The 19,428-nt window shown below is 37.3% G+C and overlaps 2 protein-coding genes and 2 pseudogenes across 4 annotated transcripts; 3 read left to right on the plus strand and 1 right to left on the minus strand.

Annotated features, from left to right (window-relative positions):
* The first annotated feature begins 2,227 nt into the window (after positions 1-2,227).
* On the plus strand, positions 2,228-6,836 carry LOC147938756 (zinc finger BED domain-containing protein RICESLEEPER 2-like). Its single transcript, XM_087465754.1, has 6 exons — positions 2,228-2,528; positions 2,868-2,875; positions 3,014-3,086; positions 4,005-4,135; positions 4,511-6,707; positions 6,802-6,836. Exons 1-6 carry the CDS (start codon positions 2,228-2,230, stop codon positions 6,834-6,836), a joined length of 2,745 nt encoding a protein of 914 aa, XP_087321880.1.
* Positions 6,837-8,275: 1,439 nt separating this feature from the next.
* On the plus strand, positions 8,276-10,264 carry LOC147938757 (FBD-associated F-box protein At3g49020-like; annotated as a pseudogene). The gene is made up of 4 exons (XR_015566180.1): positions 8,276-8,516; positions 8,618-9,494; positions 9,587-9,721; positions 9,813-10,264. The product of XR_015566180.1 is annotated as an FBD-associated F-box protein At3g49020-like (transcript).
* Positions 10,265-12,758: 2,494 nt separating this feature from the next.
* Positions 12,759-14,444, plus strand: LOC147938758 (FBD-associated F-box protein At3g49020-like). Its single transcript, XM_087465755.1, has 4 exons — positions 12,759-12,775; positions 12,914-13,787; positions 13,882-14,016; positions 14,127-14,444. The coding sequence occupies exons 1-4, from the start codon at positions 12,759-12,761 to the stop codon at positions 14,442-14,444; spliced, it is 1,344 nt and encodes a 447-aa protein (XP_087321881.1).
* Positions 14,445-15,041: 597 nt separating this feature from the next.
* On the minus strand, positions 15,042-17,913 carry LOC147938759 (uncharacterized; annotated as a pseudogene). Its single transcript, XR_015565701.1, has 2 exons — positions 16,490-17,913; positions 15,042-16,389 (listed from the first exon to the last, which is right to left on the minus strand). The product of XR_015565701.1 is annotated as an uncharacterized LOC147938759 (transcript).
* Positions 17,914-19,428: the final 1,515 nt, after the last annotated feature.

Here is a 19,428-nt window from a genome sequence, read left to right on the forward strand (position 1 = left end):
CAGATATCTTGGTATAGCAAGAAGCAAAACAGTGTCTCCCTTTCAACCGCTGAGGCTGAATACATTGCCTTAGTCAGCTGTTGCACACAACCCTTGTGGATGCGGCACACATCTTCTGACTATGGTATGGATTCTGATACTCTGTTAATTCATTGTGGTAATTTGAGTGCAATAAACATCTCTAAGAATCATGTTTAGCTTTCTAGAACTAAACACATTGATATTAGACACCACTTTGTCTGTGAACTAGTTAAGGCGAAACTGATCGAGATTGACCATATGAGCACGGTTTTTCAGTTGGCTGATTTGTTTACTAAGCCATTGGTGCCTGTGAACTCTAGTCTCTTTCTCTGAGTTGTGTTGATCTGAGACAGGAACATGCGCTAGGACAGATCATGCAAATCCTGGAATATATAGAAGATCAACACTCTAAAAATGGCTGTGGGAAATTGCTGCCTGTCATGCCGGTCTGTCCGTTCTGTTAAATGTTGTCATGATTTAAAGAGGTCATAGAGCTGTGAAGAGACATGCACATATTCTCAGGATCAATGTCCTGTTGAATGATAAGTCTAGAATCAGTGATTGACAAAATCAAGTGATGTCACTGAAGTTCAAGGCCGTGAAACAGCTATCAAAAGGCTGAGTGGAAAAAAAAAAATGTGTGCTCTTCAAAGAGATGATCTCCAGCTGCCTTAATATGTTGGGATGGATTGTAGACTTAAGGCATGACAGTGTGAAAGACTACCCACGTGCAACAGTTCGCTGATCTTCGACAATTCAAGAGAATGTGATAGTTCCTAGCAAAGGTTCTGAACAAGTGGTTGACATGACACATGTATGATTAGTGTCCTGGTTTTTGTTCTTAATAATTAAAAAAAATAAAAGGCTTTGCTCATGTGTGTTTAATTCTCGATCTGGGTCCCTTAGAGTTTATCATTAGTGGCTGTGTGTTATCAGAGTTTGGTTCATGAATCTGATAAGTTGGCTCTTTAAAAAAAAAGGAAGGGAATAATGAGAGTTATTAGTGCATTGTCATTAATTGTGACTAAATGTCGAAAAAGGAAATAGATTCAGTGTATAATGATGGTTTAATTGAGTGTTTTCAGGATTGCTTTTTAATTCTGGGCCGAGTCCTTGCAGCCCATTGAGACACATGAAGGTGTATAAAAGGAGCAGCTAGGGTTTTTGGCGTTTTCCTCATGACCTCTGCGATTTCAATCTTGTGCCGCTTAAGTTTCTAATTCATCTCTTGTCTTTTTCGTTCTTCAACCCTCTAATCACCATGAAATATGTCTTTAGTGGCTTCCACTATGATTCCAGCTCGGAAGAGGAGCTTCACACACCACCGTCATCATTGCCTCCATCAACTTCCCATGTTCCGATCGACCCTACTACGACAATGGTTGTCTATGAGCCTCGCGACGAGTCCACTACTGCAATTCCTGTTCCAAAGAATCTCACATCCACACCCTCGTTTACCGATGAGGACGACGAAACCTGTGACTCTTCATCTTCTCCGCCAAGAGAGGTGCCATTTCAATTTCCGGTTGTTGATCTCACTGGTGATGTTCCCAAGACTGTTATGTCGAGTCAGGGAATCTCGTCTCGTCTGCGCAAGAGACAGGCGACTGCTGATGCCGACAGCCGTGATTCCAAGCGTTCGTTTCTCGCCAAGGATAAGGGCGTCTCAACTTCTCGCAGCGGCCCTTCGAAGGAGTTTGATGTGAAACGGTTCACATCCGCTGAAGCAGCCCGACGGTACGGCTTCTTTGCTTTATGAACCCTTGCCCCCGAAATTAGCTATTCTCTGGGTGCGGATGATAAGGCCAGAGAGCTGATTGATCAAGCCGGTCTCTTGCAAACCATCTCTCAAGTCTGGTCTTTTGATTCGGATGTGGTGTATGAGTTTTGGGCAAATCTCCCTGCAGTGAAGATTGAAGGGGATTCGGTTGATGTTCTTGTTCGTGACTGGGTGTATGAATTCTCACCTGGTCGAATCAATGCTTTGTTCGGTCTATAATCCGTTGATGTGCGCAAACAGCGACTGCAGACTGCTGCTATCCTGGAGGAGGATATGGCATTGTTTCTCTCTGGTGGTAAAGTGAAGTCCTGCAAACAGCTAGTGGCTACAACAATCAAGAACCTAGTCATCAAAGAGCTGCATAAGATCTGCTGCAGCAACTAGTCTCCAACGGTGAACACCAGATATATCTCAACGAACAAAGCCATGGTGATCTACATGATTATGCATCACATTCCGTTCGACTTTGGGAGAATGATCTACGATCAGGTCATACAGTTGGGTCTACAAGCTCAATCTGGTTTCCGGTTGCCGTTTCCCAGCCTCATTTATCAGCTCTTAGAAGCTCAGCGACCTGTTCCGAGTCTTCAGCCACAGGCCACGAAGACGACCAAGGGAAAGAAGACTGCATCAGTACCTGCTGAGTCTGTTCCTCGAAGTGGTTTGTCTGCAGAGCGCAAAGCCATCCGGTCGGCTATCAAGATTCTGCAAGACGCCTTGGACGCTGGTAAGTAGTACTCTCTCTGATTCTACTTTGTTTCTAGCATATTCTATTGATGTTTTTGACTAATCTGTGCCAAACAAGCAGGGGGAGATGAGTCTGATTCTGAAGCTTGAGGGGGAGTTTGGACTATGGGGGAGCAATTGTTTATTTTTGTTTTTTGTTCCCTATTGAAACTTAAGACTTGTTGGTTTTTGATTTTAAGAATCGGTTTGGGTTGTTTGACGATCCAATTTATTTTAACAAGTTCTTGTCGGGTTAATCGTTTGTGTTCTTGAGAGCTGAAATATCTTGGTTTGTATGTGTGTGTTTTTGTCTTGGTTGTTGTTGTCTGTGTATTCTCAGGTTTGATTGTAAGTGCTTGTGTGGCAAGATTCAATCAAAAAGGGAGAGATTGTAAGTGCATCAGAGCTCTGTCTGTGACACGATGATGTGGAGAGTCCCAGAGGTATGATTAGCTGACGTGGCATGGAGTGCTGACGTGGAGACAGATTTTTGGGCAAGATGACGAGGCATGGGATTTGGAAGGGAGAAGCAATCGTGATATACTCGAAGATATTGAGAGTATATCTCGATAGGAGAATAAAGAAGTTATATTCTTGGGGATCAAGGATATTTCCTTATTGATAGGATGCACAAAGATTTAGGTTAGAAATCGAGTGTGCAAGTATAAAAGGATGAAGGCTAGCCACAAAAAAAACTAGCACTTGTGGGGATAAAGTCGTGAGAGTTGTAACCTTCAAGCAATCATAAAAAGGCTTAGAAGGAAAGTGTGTTAGTTTCTCTTTAATCTACACAGGGTATTATGTTAGATAGATATGAGAGTGAACTTAGTTTCGTCTTTTGTAAAAAATATAAGTTTTTGTATAAGATTGAATAAAAAGCGTTTGCTTGACGCGGTTCCAAATGAGTTTATTACTTGTATGTTTTTCTATACTTTTACAATCTGTATATGGTAAATTAAGCATGAAACCAAAAACAAAATTGGGACAGCTAGCGACTATAATTTCGGTGGAGAACGAAGCATTAACTTCAAAATCCCAGCGAGAATTCCTAGGATTCTAGTGAAATACAGAAGCTTCTAGTCAATCAAATTCCTCAGAAGTTCGAATTCCAAACTTTTCTTACTAATTTTAATAATATGGAGGGTAGCCCTGGGCATAAAACCCGAACCCGATTACCCAACCCGGAACCCGACCCGAAAAACTGGGTTCGGGGTGGGTTCGGGTATAGCTATAAAACCCTATTGGGTTCTATTTTCCAGAACCCGTGGGTTCGAGTTAGGGTTGGATAATACCCGATACCCATTCGGGTACCCACAGACCCGAGCAACATAATACTCGACTCTCGACATATGAAGCATTTAGGGTTATTACTAGGGTTACCTTTTGTTTTGTAATTTTTTGTCGATTGAGTTTCCTAAAATCTCTCGAGTTTGATTCGATATATATTCAATTATTCATCATCTATTCTAAATTCCAGAGACAAACCTGGAAATCCTACCTGCTTCTAACTCTGCGGAGACCTTATCGTCACCGTCGAAGGAGATAAACTCACCACCGTCGAAGGAGATAAACTCACCACCGTCAGCCTTGTCGCGAAATCACTCAGAGGTATGACTTCTGATTTTTTAGGGTTCTTCTTCTTTCTCTCAATTCTGTTATTCTTTTGAATCAAATGACAAACAAAATTAGATTTTTGAATTGATTTGTGTTAAAATCGATTGCTAAATTTGATTGCTAATTGGTAATTGCTTTTTGTTAAACGATTTCTGCTAATTAGATTGTTAAATTGATTTTTATCTCTAGATTGTTACTAGAATTGATTCTCATCTTCTTGTTTTGTTTTAGATTTGTTACTAATTTTGTCATCTTCTTGTGTTGTTGTTAGTTGTTACTGGTTTTGAAATTTTCTTAATCTATCATTCTATTGATTTACGATCCTAAAGAGTAAAGATTAATTGGTTTGTTTGTGTTTTTAAAATGCAGATGGCGTCTTCTTCTGAGCCAAATCCTCCCGATGATAATGTTGAACTTGAACTAAGTGGATCCGACTCTAAATCCGATGATGATGTTCAAACTCCTGGTTCTGAAAATAAGAAGAAGAGGAAAGAGAGAGTTAGTGACGATGGAGGAGGTAATAGTTCTGGTAAGAAGATGAAGACAAGATCATGGGTTTGGGATCACTTCACCAAGAAGGGACCAAAACAGGACAAATGCGAATGCCATTACTGTGGGAGAAACTTGGCCTGTGAGACTAGAAATGGGACTTCTACAATGAAGAAGCATCTTGAATTGTTCTGCAAACAATACAAGGTATGGAAAGATGCTAACGGTAATGATCCAACTCAAACTGTTTTTACTTCTGATGGTGCTGGTGGTAGTCTTAGGGCAGTTAAAGTTTCAGAAGCAATATTTAGAGAGGCTACCAATGAGTTGATAGTACTTGCAGAGCTACCCTTATCATTCGTAGAGTGCTTGGGTTGGAGACATTTCTGCTCCAAGGCTCAAATGTATAAACCTCATTCTCGGAGGACAGCATCGAGAGATATTATGGAGATTTATGTCAATAAGAAAGCAGCTATGAAGAAGATTCTTGGGCAGAACCGACAGAGGTTGTCATTGACTACGGACATATGGGTTTCAACAACTACTGGAGCGAGTTATATGGTAATAACTGCTCATTTTGTGGATGATATGTGGAAGTTAAGGAAGATGGTCATAGGATTCAAGAGTGTTGATGATCATAAGGGTGAAACAATCTGTAATGTTCTCCTTCAGTGTCTAGCCGAGTGGGATATACAGAGAGTGTTCTGCATCACAGTAGATAATGCTACAGCAAATAGTTCTGCTATGACTAAATTTAAGAAAGCTATGAAGAACATTGGAGATGATGCATTGATATTGAAAGGTAAGTATATGCATTTGAGGTGTGCTACGCACATATTGAATTTGGTTGTGAGAGAAGGTTTACAAGAGGTCGACAGTAGTGTGGCTGGAATTCGAAATGGTATTCAGTATGTGAGAGCTACAGCAAACAGACTCAAATCATTTGAGTTGCGACTTGAGGCAGTGAAGATTAAAAGGGGAAATGTACCTTTGGATGTGAAAACAAGATGGAACTCGACTTACCTCATGTTAGATCAAGCTTTGAAGTTTAGATTGGCATTTGAGAGGATGGAGGCTGAAGATAAAGTGTATAACGATTACTTTCTAGAAAAGGTGGATGGAACAAAAAGGATTGGACCACCAATGCCATCTGACTTTGATGAAGTTGAGAGGTTGGTTTCTACTCTTGTCATATTTTATAAGTCCACATTGGTTCTTTCTGCTTCAAATACGGTTGCCTCTCATAAACTCTACAATGAGATAGTTTCTGTTACTAAGAACCTGAGTGAGTTAACTACAAGTACAGATCCTAAAGACCCTTTGAAAAAGAAAGCTTTGTCTATGTTAACAAAGTTGGGAAAATATTGGGATCCATTTGGAGATCAAGTTGAAATGAATAGGCTGGTGATAGTAGCAAGTGTTTTTGATCCTAGAAAGAAAACGAAATTTGCTGAGCTCTGTTTCGATGCTTTGTATGGGAAAGGCAGTATGGAGTCTGTGCATCTTTTAGATGATTTGAATAGTATCTTGAAGGACTTGTATGATGAGTACAGTAGAAACAGTTTACTAAACAAGACTGGTTCATCTTCTCAATCACATGGATCATCTTCCCAGTCGCAGACCCGAGAGCAAGTTGCACCGGATTTTTGTCAGAAAGCAGGTATTGTTGACATGGAAAACGTATTTGATGAGATGGTGATGGAAAAGGTAATGTACAGCTCCTCTAATGAGTTGGAAATTTACTTGAAAGATAATGTGGAGAAACCAAGTATTCTTAAAGGTACAGAATACGATTTGTTATCTTGGTGGAAGGTCAACAGCGGGAAGTATCTGATTTTGTCTCTAATTGCTAAGGACATACTTGCAATGCAAGTGTCTTCAGTAGCCTATCAATCTGCGTTTAGCACTAGTGGTAGAATTTTAGAACCGTATAGGAGCTGTTTAACACACAAAATGATAGAAGTGTTGATCTGCACCGAGCAATGGCTAAAAGCTGAAATTCATATCAATGAAAAAGGAGTCTCCACAGTAGAACATTTGCTTTCGGAAGTTGAGCATGATGATGAACTTTTGAGAGGTAAGTTTTCTTTTTATTGTTTAACACTTTAACTCTTTCTACAATTTTGAATATGATTCTGATTGTTCTTACGGTTTACATTTGTTTTTTATAGAGTATAAACCTGAATTCACGCATTTGGACAGCTAATCTTGAGAATGAGTCACCCAGATGATCTTTATAGTTTGAACTTTGAATGGTTAGTTTAAGTATATACTATATAGTCTCTACTCTCTACTCTTTGTATTTGTCATTATTCTCAATTTCTCAATTTTGTTATTGATATTTGTTTCATTTTGTTTTAGGAAATTTCAAATCAAAGACATCAATCACCAAGTTTCAACTTTCTATCTTCTATTTCTAATTTTCTATGTTGCACTTTCACATCTAAACTCTTCTTTGCTTTCACTCTTTCAGCAACTTGAATTTGTTATCACTTATCACTTTTCTATCTCTTTTAGTTTTTGGATGTTAAATTTGGAGTTATATTCTATGTTTTCATTAGTTATGTGTAATAGTTATGTGATTTTAGATGGTAACCTGCAGATTTAGGATGGTAAACTGCAGATTTTTTCATGTATTTCAAGTGTAGTTCGGGTTTCGGTTCGGGTTTTCGTTAGTGCTGGGCACGGAACGGGTACCCTTGAATTTTCTCTGACCCTTTACTCGTCCCGACCCTAACGGGTAACAGAAAAAATTTACTCATACTCGACCCTTAAATAACGGGTACCCGGTAAAAAATAGTTGACCCTTTACTCGTCCCGACCTTTTATTATTACCCGGAAAACGAATACCCGATAAAAAATGTTAATAATCGCAATAATAATTTTATCTTTTGAAATCCAAAAAATGAAAAATTCATAAATTTATGCAATATATAGTTCCAAAATTATAAAATTACGAATTTTGAAAATAAAAATAATATATTAATTCAGTTAGGCTAAGTTGAACTTAGGTTTTAACTCTAACTCTATAAATTAATAATAAATAATAATAATAATAATACAAAATATTAACGGGTATTTACGGGTCGGGTAGCAAAACGGGTAAAGGGCCGAGTAACGGGACGGGTATTGAAAACTAAACTAATACCCTATACTCGTCCCTTACTCACGGGTAATATAAATATAATACCCTTTACTCGACCCTAAAGCTACGGGTACCCTTTTTTTTGGGATGGGTACGAGCCGAGTAACGGGTCGAGTACGGGTAACGTGTATTAGTGCCCAGGTCTAGTTTTCGTTGAGTTCGGGTACACTTTACCCGAAACCGAATAGAACCAGTTTTTTCGGGTTTTTTCCGGGTTCTGAAAATTGTAACCCAAACCGACCCGAACCCGGTACTACCCGAACCGAACCCAACCCAAACATAGTAAAATACCCGAATGGGTTCTATTTTCCATTATCCATTAACCCGAACCCGAACGGGTAATATCCGAACCCGAACGGGTAACCCGAATGCCCATGGCTAATGGAGGGGATTCAAACACTTACTAATTAAGAAAGAAAACTCGAGAAAATGTTGTTGACGGACTCAACGGTTTATATTGGGCCTCAACGGTGACCAAACAAACCCATTTAAAAGCAATTTTCACTTTTATCACACACTCTCTTCTTCTTCTCTTCCAGATTCTTCTTCTAAGCATTGGGGTCACTCACTCTGTTAGGGTTTCGTGGCTTGCTAATACTTTCGCAAACCAAATTGAATAGTTTCTGAAGCTGAATCTCTCTCTCGTCACCATGATCATATCTAAGCTTCTGGATTCGTGTACTCGGCTGGATTTTGTACCAGATAGCTGTCTCTCTGTTCACAAAAAATGGAACAAAAATGGTATTCTTCTCGCTTTCTTTATTTCCCTTCCCACTGTAATCCTCGAACCCCTTTAATTCTTTTAGTTTTTTTTTGTTTTTTTTTTTTTTTGCTTTTTACAGCAAAATCGGTTGTGAAGGTTTGAGAAATCGAGGTGAGTGAACAAGGACAGGATCAGTGAGTTGCCTGAAGCTTTGGTTGTGCACATATTGTCTTCACTTCCAACAGAAACTGCCATAACCACGAGTGTTTTGTCTAAAAGTTGGAAATCTCTTTGGAAGTTGTTGCCAAATCTCAAGTTTGATTTTAATAATCATCACCATACATTTTCAGCGGATGTTTTCAGATCTTTGATTTCACATAAAGCTCCTGTTTTAGATAGTCTGCATTTGAGAATTAAAGATAAGGGTGATGCTTCGGATGTTGGGATATTGATTGGTCTTGCTTTTGCACGCCATCTGCGCAAATTGGTATTAAGTTTTGCATTTCAGGAGGAAGGCTCAGTAAGAAGATTTCAGAGTGTTTTGTGTACATGTAATGATACACTCGAGATATTGCAACTTGAGGGTTCAATTATTCTAATACTTTCCTTCTCGTGTTTGTTTAAAAGTCCTGAGAAAGCTACACCTTTACTATGCATACTTCAAAAACCAATCATTTGTTTCCAACCTTTTATGTGGCTGCCCTTGTCTTGAAGATTTGGTCGTAAATGGAAGAAGCAATACGGAGCTGGATTTCACTATTGCCGTGCCATCATTACAGAGACTAACCATTGAAGATGATTACTATGGAGATAGAGAGGGTGGCTATGTGATAAATGCTCCTTCTTTGAAATACTTGAACCTTAACGGGATCCATAGGCTTGAGTTTTGTCTGATTGCGAATGCTTCTGAGCTGGTGGAGGCAAAAATCACTGACGTTTGTGATATAACCAATGAGAACATCCTGGAATCTCTAACTGCAGCCAAACGTCTTTCCTTAGACTTATCACCCTTACAGGTAATATTTACATTTAAGATTTTATCAGGGGGTTTTTCTCTACAACTTGGCTTACATTGTTTTGTGTACTACTAATGTTGCGTGATGCGCAGATTAAGTATCCTACTGGTAAAAGCTTCTATCAGCTTCTATCTTTGGAGCTCCATACAAACGAAGAAGAGTGGTAGAATCTTCTTTCGCTCATGCTTGATAGTTCTCCTAAATTACAAATCCTCAAGCTCATCGACGTAAGTCATTACATTATTCAACTACCTTTTTTGTCTTTTCCCAGTGCTCTTTCAGGTATTTTACTGATCTTAAATATTACATTCATCTCAGTCAACGCGATTTGATAAAGATTATCTGGTGGACCGGAAATGGAATCAGCCAGAGTGTGTACCTGAATGTTTGTTGTTCCATCTTGAGACATTTTTGTGGACAAGATACGAATGGCAACGAGACAGTGAGCATGAAGTTGCCACATACATCCTTAAGAACGCAAGACGATTGAAGAAAGCAACTCTCTCCACAAAACCCATCGAATCTAAAGAGCTCGAGAAGTTGGAAAAAAGACGTGAGATGCTCAACGAGTTGGTCAATGTGGTTAGGGCTTCAAATTCATGTCACCTCGTGTGTGAAGCTGATACGTACTCTTGTAATTGGTAGGATAAATGCTATGGAAAAGTGCAAAACTGCAAATCAGTCTACTTCACATATCCTAGGGTAATCGGCTTAACTGTTATGAGTTGGGGTTCGTAATAAGAATCTAGCACCCACATTTATTTATTTAATTAGGTATATAGCAATGGTCAAACCAAAAGATGCATTAGAGTTTCCAACTTACCTTTTGCATTTTCAAAGGAACAAATGAATATGGCCCATGTCTCTGTTTGTGTGTTAGCAACTTAGCATTTAAAATATTTCACCAAACTCAAGTTCGATTGTATCTATCACCAATACGAGTATACGACCATAGATTTTCAGAGAATCTTTGCAGATCTTTGATTCTGCATTTGGAAGTCGGACAGAAATGCGATGCTTTTGAGTTGGGATTATGGATTGGAATTGCATTTTCTCGCCATGTGCGTAAATTGGTATTGGATTTTCAGTTTAATGAGGAAGTATTTGTACACTTTTCTAGTGATTTAGGTAGATGTCATAACTCACTCGAGATCTTGAAACTCAAGTATAATATTCTTATAGATCTTCGACTTCCTGTTTGTTTTGGTCCCTCAGAGAGCTGCACCTTTACCTTGTAGACTTTGAAGACGAAGAATCTGTTTCCAACCTTTTCTCTGGCTGCCCTTGTCTCGAAGATTTGGTCGTGTATAGAAATTGTAATGCCGATGTAGCAAATTTCATAATTGAGGTGCCATCATTACAGAGACTTACCATAGAAGTTGTATGCTCAGGAATGGGGGATGGAGGCTATGTTATAAATGCCACTGCTTTAAAATACTTGGACATCAACGGGTTTCATGATCTTGAGTTTTGTTTGATTGAGAAAGCACCAGAGCTAGTGGAGGCAAAATTCTGTCACGTTTCCAAAATAGTTGATGAGAACATCCTAGAAACTCTAACTCCAGCCAAACGTCTTTCAGACTTATCACCCTTACATGTAATTTTTAGATTTTAACATTTTCGTGGGGTTTTTTTTTATTTTTGGGTCTAAAGAAGAAGGATAAACTGATTTGATGTTGTTTGAGTTAATTTTTGATGTTTACAAGAAAAATTATCAACGACAAACACATTTTTTATTAGCTATACATGTGTTTATATTATTTTCTCTGCAAGTAATTTGTAATTTTGTAGTATTAAAGATTTTGGTTCAAGAAGTTTCAATAAATGGATCTAAAACCGAGTAAGTATACAGGTGAAAGTATCAATAATTGAGTCATGTGGTAACTATACTGATCCTTGAAATTTTATGAGGAAATAGGCAATGATTTTGATTTTAGAGTTTGATGGGTTAACAAGTTATTTGGTAGTATAAAACAAAAGTTTTAAATGATTATTTAGTGGGAAAATGTGAGAAAGCTGACGAGGAAGAGTATAACGAAGAATGGGATGATAAAAGTAATAATAAAAATTATAATGAAAAATTTGACAATGAAAATGTCGAGAAAGAATATGAAAAATAAGAAAACAGTGGAAGAAAACATAGATGGTGGCGGTCAATTAAAAATGAGAAAAAAAGATTAATTCATAATTCTAAAAATGTTTCGTTTGTCTGGTGGTCAAAGAAATTTTTTAGTATATGCAAGGTCACCAGTTCGAATGTCTGATCCGTCTCGCCTCTGGACGTCCAGTTAAATCTAATATTCTTTTGATCAGATTTGATCTTATTAGAACAACTGATTTTTCTATTTTTTAAAAATTTTGTGTATCTAAAATAAAAGTTTAACCTTAATAGTAATTTAAAATTTTCTAGAAGATAATATTTCATAACTGTCATCAATTATATATCATTTTCACCAAAATATATCAAATAAACCCACAAAAATACATTGAAAATATTTGATCCAAGGAATTTTTTTTTTTTTAAATTATACAATTTCTAGAGATAAACTTAAATTTCTACAAATTACTATGGCTGTAATTTGCCCTATATTTTTAACTATAAATATAGAGCTTAGGTTACAACATTGGATATTGAATGCATTAGGTTAATTAATTAGGTAGTGTTGATATTGTGGTTTTTTATATTTTTTTTGGTTCTTTTATAATTGAATTTTTTATTATACGTTATGATTATTTTTTTCTCTCGAGGTTGTATTTTTTGTGTTTCTTTTTAGGAAAAGAAAAATTATATGAGCTCTTATTATTTTACTATGAATCAATATAAATACGTTTTTTATTTTTTGTATATTTACATTTATGTTTTAATTTTGATGTTGTGAATAAGACTGCAACTACGTGTCGATGGATATAATTTGAAAATTGAGATTGTAGGAACGAGCAGATAAAGGAACCAAACTGGAAAATCGATAAGGTATTAAGAATTCTGTTTTTTTTTTTGGTGTGTTTATCTTTATTTTAATATGATAACCTAATGTAAATAATACTTTAGAGATAAATGTAATTCCTAAATATATTTTCGGTTCTCTATCTCCTAGGGTTTTGTAACTAGGTCATCCTTTTACTAATGAAACACAACTACACAAGTGAATCTCATCACCATTATCATATCTAAGCATTAGCCGGATTCGTGTATTAGGGACCATTTGCATAAGAGTTTGGAGCGTTCGTAATCTGAAACAATTGTTTTCTCTCTTTAACGAAATAATGGAACAACTACAACGGTATGTCTCTCTGTTTCGTTTATGTTTTTTTGTTTCTCGGAATAATCCGTTTCTTTGAGGTTTTTTAATTTTGTAACTTTCCAACTTTAATTTCTATGAACTTTATCTTTAGTTTATCTTTTTGTTTTTCTTATACAGCAAAACTGGTGGTGAAGGTTTGAGTAATCGAGATGTTGTAAATGAGGACAGGATCAGTGAGTTGCCTGAAGCTTTGCTTGTGGATATATTGTCTTCACTTCCAACAAAAACTGCCATAGCCACTAGTGTTTTGTCTAAAAGTTGGAAATCTGTTTGGAAGTTGTTGCCAAATCTCAAGTTTGTTTCTGACTATCACAATACATTTTCAGAGGATGTTTCCAGAACTCTGATTCTACATAAAGCTCCGGTTCTAGAGAGTTTGCATTTAATGGTTGGATATGAATGTGATGCTTTGCAGATGGGATTATTGGTAGGAACTGCATTTGCACGCCATGTGCGTAAATTGGTACTGGACTTGTCCTTTCCATGGAGAGGCTCATTAAAATTCCCGGGTGCTTTGTGTAGATGTAACAATACACTCGAGATATTGGAACTCACGGGTTCAATTCTTTTAGACCTTTCTTCTCCGGTTTGTTTCAAGTCCCTGAGAAAGATGTACCTTTCCCATGTAAGCTTCAAAGACAAAGAATCTATTTCCAACCTTTTCTGTGGATGCCCTTGTCTTGAAGATTTGGCCGTGTGTAGATTTAGCAAAGCCGATGTGGGGGTTTTCACTATTGCCGTGCCATCATTACAGAGACTAATCTTAGTAGATAAATACTATCCAAAAGCTGCTAAGGGCTATGTGATAAATGCTCCTTCTTTGAACTACTTGTTCATCAATAAGTTCGATGGGCTTGGACTTTGTCTGATTCAGAAAGCGCCAGAGCTGGTGGAGGCAAAAATCTATAGCGTGTATCGTATAAAGAATGAGAACATATTGGAAACTCTAACTCCAGCCAAACGTCTTTCTTTAGACTTATCACCCTTACATGTAATTTTTTTTAGATTTTAGATTCTTTTCTCGTGGTTTCATCTACAGTTTGGCTAACATTGTTTTGTGTACTATTATGTTGCTTGATGCACAGATTAAGCATCCTACTGGTAAAATCTTCTATCAGCTTCTATCTTTGGAGCTGCATACAAAAGAAGACGAGTGGTGGAATCTTCTTTCACTCATGCTCGATAGTTCGCCTAAATTGCAAATCCTCAAACTCATTGACGTAAGCCATTTCACTCTTTAGGATAGTTCTAAATTGCAAATTCTAAATTGCTCTACTTTCATGTATTTTGATGATCTCTAAATATATTACATTGATTGCTTTGGCCGCAGCCATATCACTTCCATAACAAATATAGTCTGATCGGCTTGAAATGGAATCGACCAAAGTGTGTACCAGAATGTTTGTTGTTCCATCTTGAGACATTCGTGTGGACAAATTACGATTGGCAACGAGAAGATGAGAAAGAAGTGGCTACATACATCCTTAAGAACGCAAGACGGTTGAAGAAAGCTACTCTCTCCACAAAACCAATCAAATCTAAAGAGCTCGAGAAGTTGGAAAAGAGAGGTGAGATGCTCAACCAGTTGGCTACTGAGGCCAGGGCTTCAGATTCATGTCACCTCGTTATCGAAGCTGAAACTTTCTAATGAGGATATTTTCCTCGACAATTAGGATTTCTATTTTGTTGATTTAGGAAACTGCTCAAGAAATGTATGTGTTATGGAAAAAGCCAATTCCAATATGTTAGGGTTGCCACTATATAACACTTTTCTTCTCTTTATAAAACATCCCAAACTTAATTTGTTCTGCATAAAACAACATATACTTTTTAAAATATCTAAAACAGAACCTATGTAATTGAGACAGAGAATTGCGATCACTAAACCTGATTAAACCATTTAATCGCGATTACTCATTTGCGTTTGTCTCAAAACACGACCTATATGACTCAATGATATACGACGTAGTTTAGTGAGAAAAGAGAGACGACATCGTTTGGCTGTACGTTGATGAATCTGCAACAAACCACAACAAACAAAAAAACTGCAACACAATTCCTAAAACCAAAAAAATGAAACAAGTGGGTGAATCTTCACCACTCCAAACCTGTCAAAATATTACGTCACAACTCTAGTTGTTCTTTATTTGTTTTTTACTTCACTACTCCATTGTATAATTGAATTCTAACGTACTTCATACTAGAATCGTATCAAATTATCAATATACACCAAATTAGCTTGTGATTCAGTTATTAATAATCCCAATCTCAAAAGACCAAAAGTATAATTAACAAAAAGCGAGATACAAAAACATGATTGAACATCACGTGTTCACATTACAAAAGGGATATAAAAAAAACCTGCAACTATTTTTAAAAACCTGCAACTACTTCCAAAAACCTGCAACTAATTCCAAAAACATGAAACACCAATACAACTCCTAGATATGGCTTTCTTGTGTGAGTGTGTGTGGTCCTTGTGAAAAAGTGAGTGTCTCTGCACCTAGAAATGTAGATGGACCAGCTCCATCAATAATTGTACTCTTCTTACTACTCTTACTCTGCTTTTCTTTTTTTTCCTTCTTTTCCTTTGGAAATGTAGGACATCCAGCTGAATTGTGACCTGCTACACTACACTTACGACAATGCATGATTCTCCCTTGCCTTCCGAGTTTGTCTGGCTCATTTTTGTCCTTTCCCATAATTTTTTTTGGCTTCTTCTTCTTTGGTTCCTTCTTCTTTTTCTTTGGTGATTCATTTTTCCCTTTGATCTGATCATAGTTCTTCTTCTGACCCTTCTTTTTCCCAGGTAGATTTGGATCTGGAGGTTTGGTTATCAAGACATATTTGTTGGTCATCCAAAAACGTGGACCTCTAACCGGATCAGGACCTCTATCATACACTTCCTTCCATACATGAGTAGTAAAGTATGGGGACACAAAATCATCAACATCCTTGTTAGCATCTAAGACTGCTGCATAAGCATGTTCACATGGAATCCCTGTGATTTGCCACTTGCAACATGAACACTCCCATTTACCTGTTGACAAGTTCACAAAATGTGAGTTCCCATCTAAATAAACATCAAACCGCCCATGTGTTCCTTTTGTGATTTCACATCGCATAGCATCTTCTTTCTCAGCCTCCAAAATCTCTGTCGCATATTCAGAGAGCTTCTTTTTCTATTTTCCAATTTTCATATTTCTCTTAGTAATCCTTCCCATTGCCTGCCTTCTTATAGTTTCCAACATTGGAACTAATGCCTTTGCCCTTGCCTTGACAATTGTAGAGTTAAAGGACTCTGTTGCATTGTTGTCCACATCCTCACAACTACTTCCTATCCTATAATAAGCTCTAGACCAACTCTTTGGATTCTCCTTCATCACACTATCATAAAGAGACATATCATAAGCTCTAATCTTGTTGAGGTTTGCTTCAAATTCAGAATGGTTATAACTCCAAGCTAGGTGCCACACCAGTTTTTTTAGCAAGTCTTTATCACCATGCCTAGTCTTCAAGTTTTCCACAATGTGCTTGACACACATTCTGTGCTCAGCATTTGGCAGCTCATTTTTAACAGAGGTTATGATCCCCTACATAATTACATAAGCAAACTAGTAAAGATGTAACCCAAGCTAGTAGAAAATGAAACGAGACATATGTTTAAACATTGAGACTAACAATAGTACTTACTTTAGAACGATCTGAGATGATGACATAATCTTGTCCATCCTTTAGATTCAAATCAGCCTTAAGTAGTTTAAGAAACCACAACCAATTATCAGCATTTTCAGTCTGAACTGTTGCCCATGCAATTGGATATATCTGATTGTTTGCATCATGAGCAATAGCAGTCAATAGGCAACCTTTGACGGCGTGTTTCAGAAAAGTTCCATCAATCCCAATGATAGGTCGACAGTAGTAGAATCCTTGTTTCATTGCTCCAAGACACACATAAAAACGATTAAAAACATCTTCACCAGCAGCATAGGGTAGGTATCAACAACCGCAGTGGACCCTGGATTTGAATCTATGAGCTCAATCGCATAACCTCTAAGGTGAGCAAAATGTTGAGCATATTCCTGTTGAAGCCACTTCAGAGCTAGAAGTCTTCCTCTCTGAACTTGTCCTATAGAACTTAGTATGTTCCACTGCTCCTTAATATGCCTTTGAATATTAAGAGGCATATAGTTAGGTTGCAATCTTAGTTTATCCAGAAAAAGCCTTCCAGTGACAGGACTCTTCAATAGCTTGCATTTCCCATTAGATTTACATCTATGATATCCACAATTAGTCCTCACAACCCACAATTGTCGAGTCTTGTCGAATGCAGCATATACTTTCCATTCACAGTTCTTATCTTGACCACATACAAAGCTCATTTTGTCTTTCCCATATCTGTTTTGCCTAATGTTTTCCCTCGACTTCAAAGCATGATGTAACACAACCTCTTTAAACTCAAACCCAGTTAAGAATGTTCTTCCAATAGCTAACTTCTCATTTGTTCCCATCCTAATTTTCCTATCTCTAAAAACCATTGGATCTTCCTCTTCATCTGAACTCTCTGGGACAATATTTTGATTAATCCTAAAATCATCAAACCAGTTGGCTACAGATTCCTCAATCTCAAACTCAAACCTTTCAACTATGTCGTCTTGTTCATCTTTTTTCTTTCTCGCCTTACTCTCCCTTTTGTCTTCTTCATCTTCAGATTCGTCTCTCTTTCGTTTTGCCTTGCTTCGGCTTACCTCATTCCCGACTTCAACATCTTCATTGTCATCACCAGTCGCATCACTACCATTGTTTTTGTCTTCTCCATCATCTCTGCTCTTATCTCCATCATCCTCGTTCTCGACGACATTATCCTCCTCGTCTCCATCATCTCCACTATTATTTCCATCAGCCACACTCTCTTCATCTGACACTTCCTCGAAACCATCTGAATCTTCATCACTTGCGTTGCTTTTCGGATTAAAATCTGGATCATCTGGATCACTCTCATATACCAAAGGACTAATCGGCATCTCGTCTCTTTGTAATTCTTGTATAAACCAAAATCACTCTAAACCTAAGACGTACAGCCAAATGATGTCTACGTCGTATATCATTGAGTCATATAGGTCGTGTTTTGAGACAAACGCAAGTAATCGCGATTAAATGGTTTAATCAGGTTTAGTCATCGTAATTCTCTGTCTCAATTACAGAGGTTCTGTTTTAGATATTTTAAAAAGTATGTGTTGTTTTATGCAGAACAAATTAAGTTTGGGATGTTTTATAAAGAGAAGAAAAGTGTAGGTCCAAATGTTGAGAATGGAACAAGTACAGGTTGTTATATAGTGGCAACCCAATATGTTATGTAGGTAACTTTTACAACTTCAGTGCCCGATTGAGTTTTTCTTAGTTATGTATTTTAGTTGCACCAGAAACTTGTTCTTTTTTAGAGAATTGCCATTTGGGAAAACAAGAAAGGATTGATCCACCAATCTTGATGATGAGCTATCAGCATATAACACGGCATAGACCATATAACTTTTGGACTACAAAATTGTTGAACTATGGAACAAAATGCTTCGAAAACTTTTTACGGAATGTAGTTATTGAAAATTATGACCAATTAACAATGTTATATACCGCATAGTTCTAGTGCAATTTGACTCTATAGTGTGATTGAGCCTAAATTTTAAAAGGGCCGAGTTACGAAGCTTTCAGAGGAAAACGATCGGTGTCAATTTTTCTCACACTATTTTCTCATTCTTCTCCAAATCTTCTGCTAGCTCGAGTGAGTGACTGCTATTGCATTACGATTGTTAATCCTCTCTTACTGATTGAATAATTTTTGATGCCGGATCGTCACTGTTACCATATGTCTAAGCTTTTAGCCGGTTTCTTGGTTTCTAAAATTTCAGTTTTGAATTATCGATGGGATGCTAAATCTTGGTTACATTATGAGGAAGAGATACAGAAGATAAAGGAGTAAGAAAAGTACAGAAAATAAAAGGTACAGAACAAGAGGAATAGAGAGCACAAGCGGTAAGAGAACGAGTTTCCTCACGAATATATCTCTTAGCAAATTCATTTTTTCTTTGTTTTAGCAATGATATCTCTATTGGTTTTTTTTATCCTCAAATGTTTTGAACCGAACTAACCAAACCACTTACATAACCGAAATTATTCCAAAATAATCGAAATAACCATATTTTCAGACAAAAAAACTGTTTTTTTTTGTTAAAAGGCTTTCAATTAAACTGGAAAATGAAAAATAAAAGTTTTACAAGGCCCAGTAGGAAGCCCAATACATCTAAAACCCAAAGTTAAAACCTCATACATCAGGAAACATAACTGAACCAATGTAACCAATAATTAGAAACGAACCAATGGTTAGAAGCAAACCAGTGATATGGTTGAAGAATTTAAACCGCCTGCCAGTACTCAATAATGACATACGAAACGCATGGAGAGAGAGTGGAACTTTGTAGAGATCGCAGGGGAGATTAGGGTTCCTTATGCACTAGTTACCGCAGACGTATCAGTAGAGAACCAAAGATGGAGTAGAGATAGAGAGAGATCCTGATTACTAGCTCGAAAGCTCAACGCTCTATTGCGGATGGTGGTGTCGATTTGGCGAAGAAGAA

This window comes from Camelina sativa, chromosome 9, assembly GCF_030686135.1.
Source record: "Camelina sativa cultivar CO46 ecotype springtype chromosome 9, ASM3068613v1".
Lineage (NCBI taxonomy): Eukaryota > Viridiplantae > Streptophyta > Magnoliopsida > Brassicales > Brassicaceae > Camelina > Camelina sativa.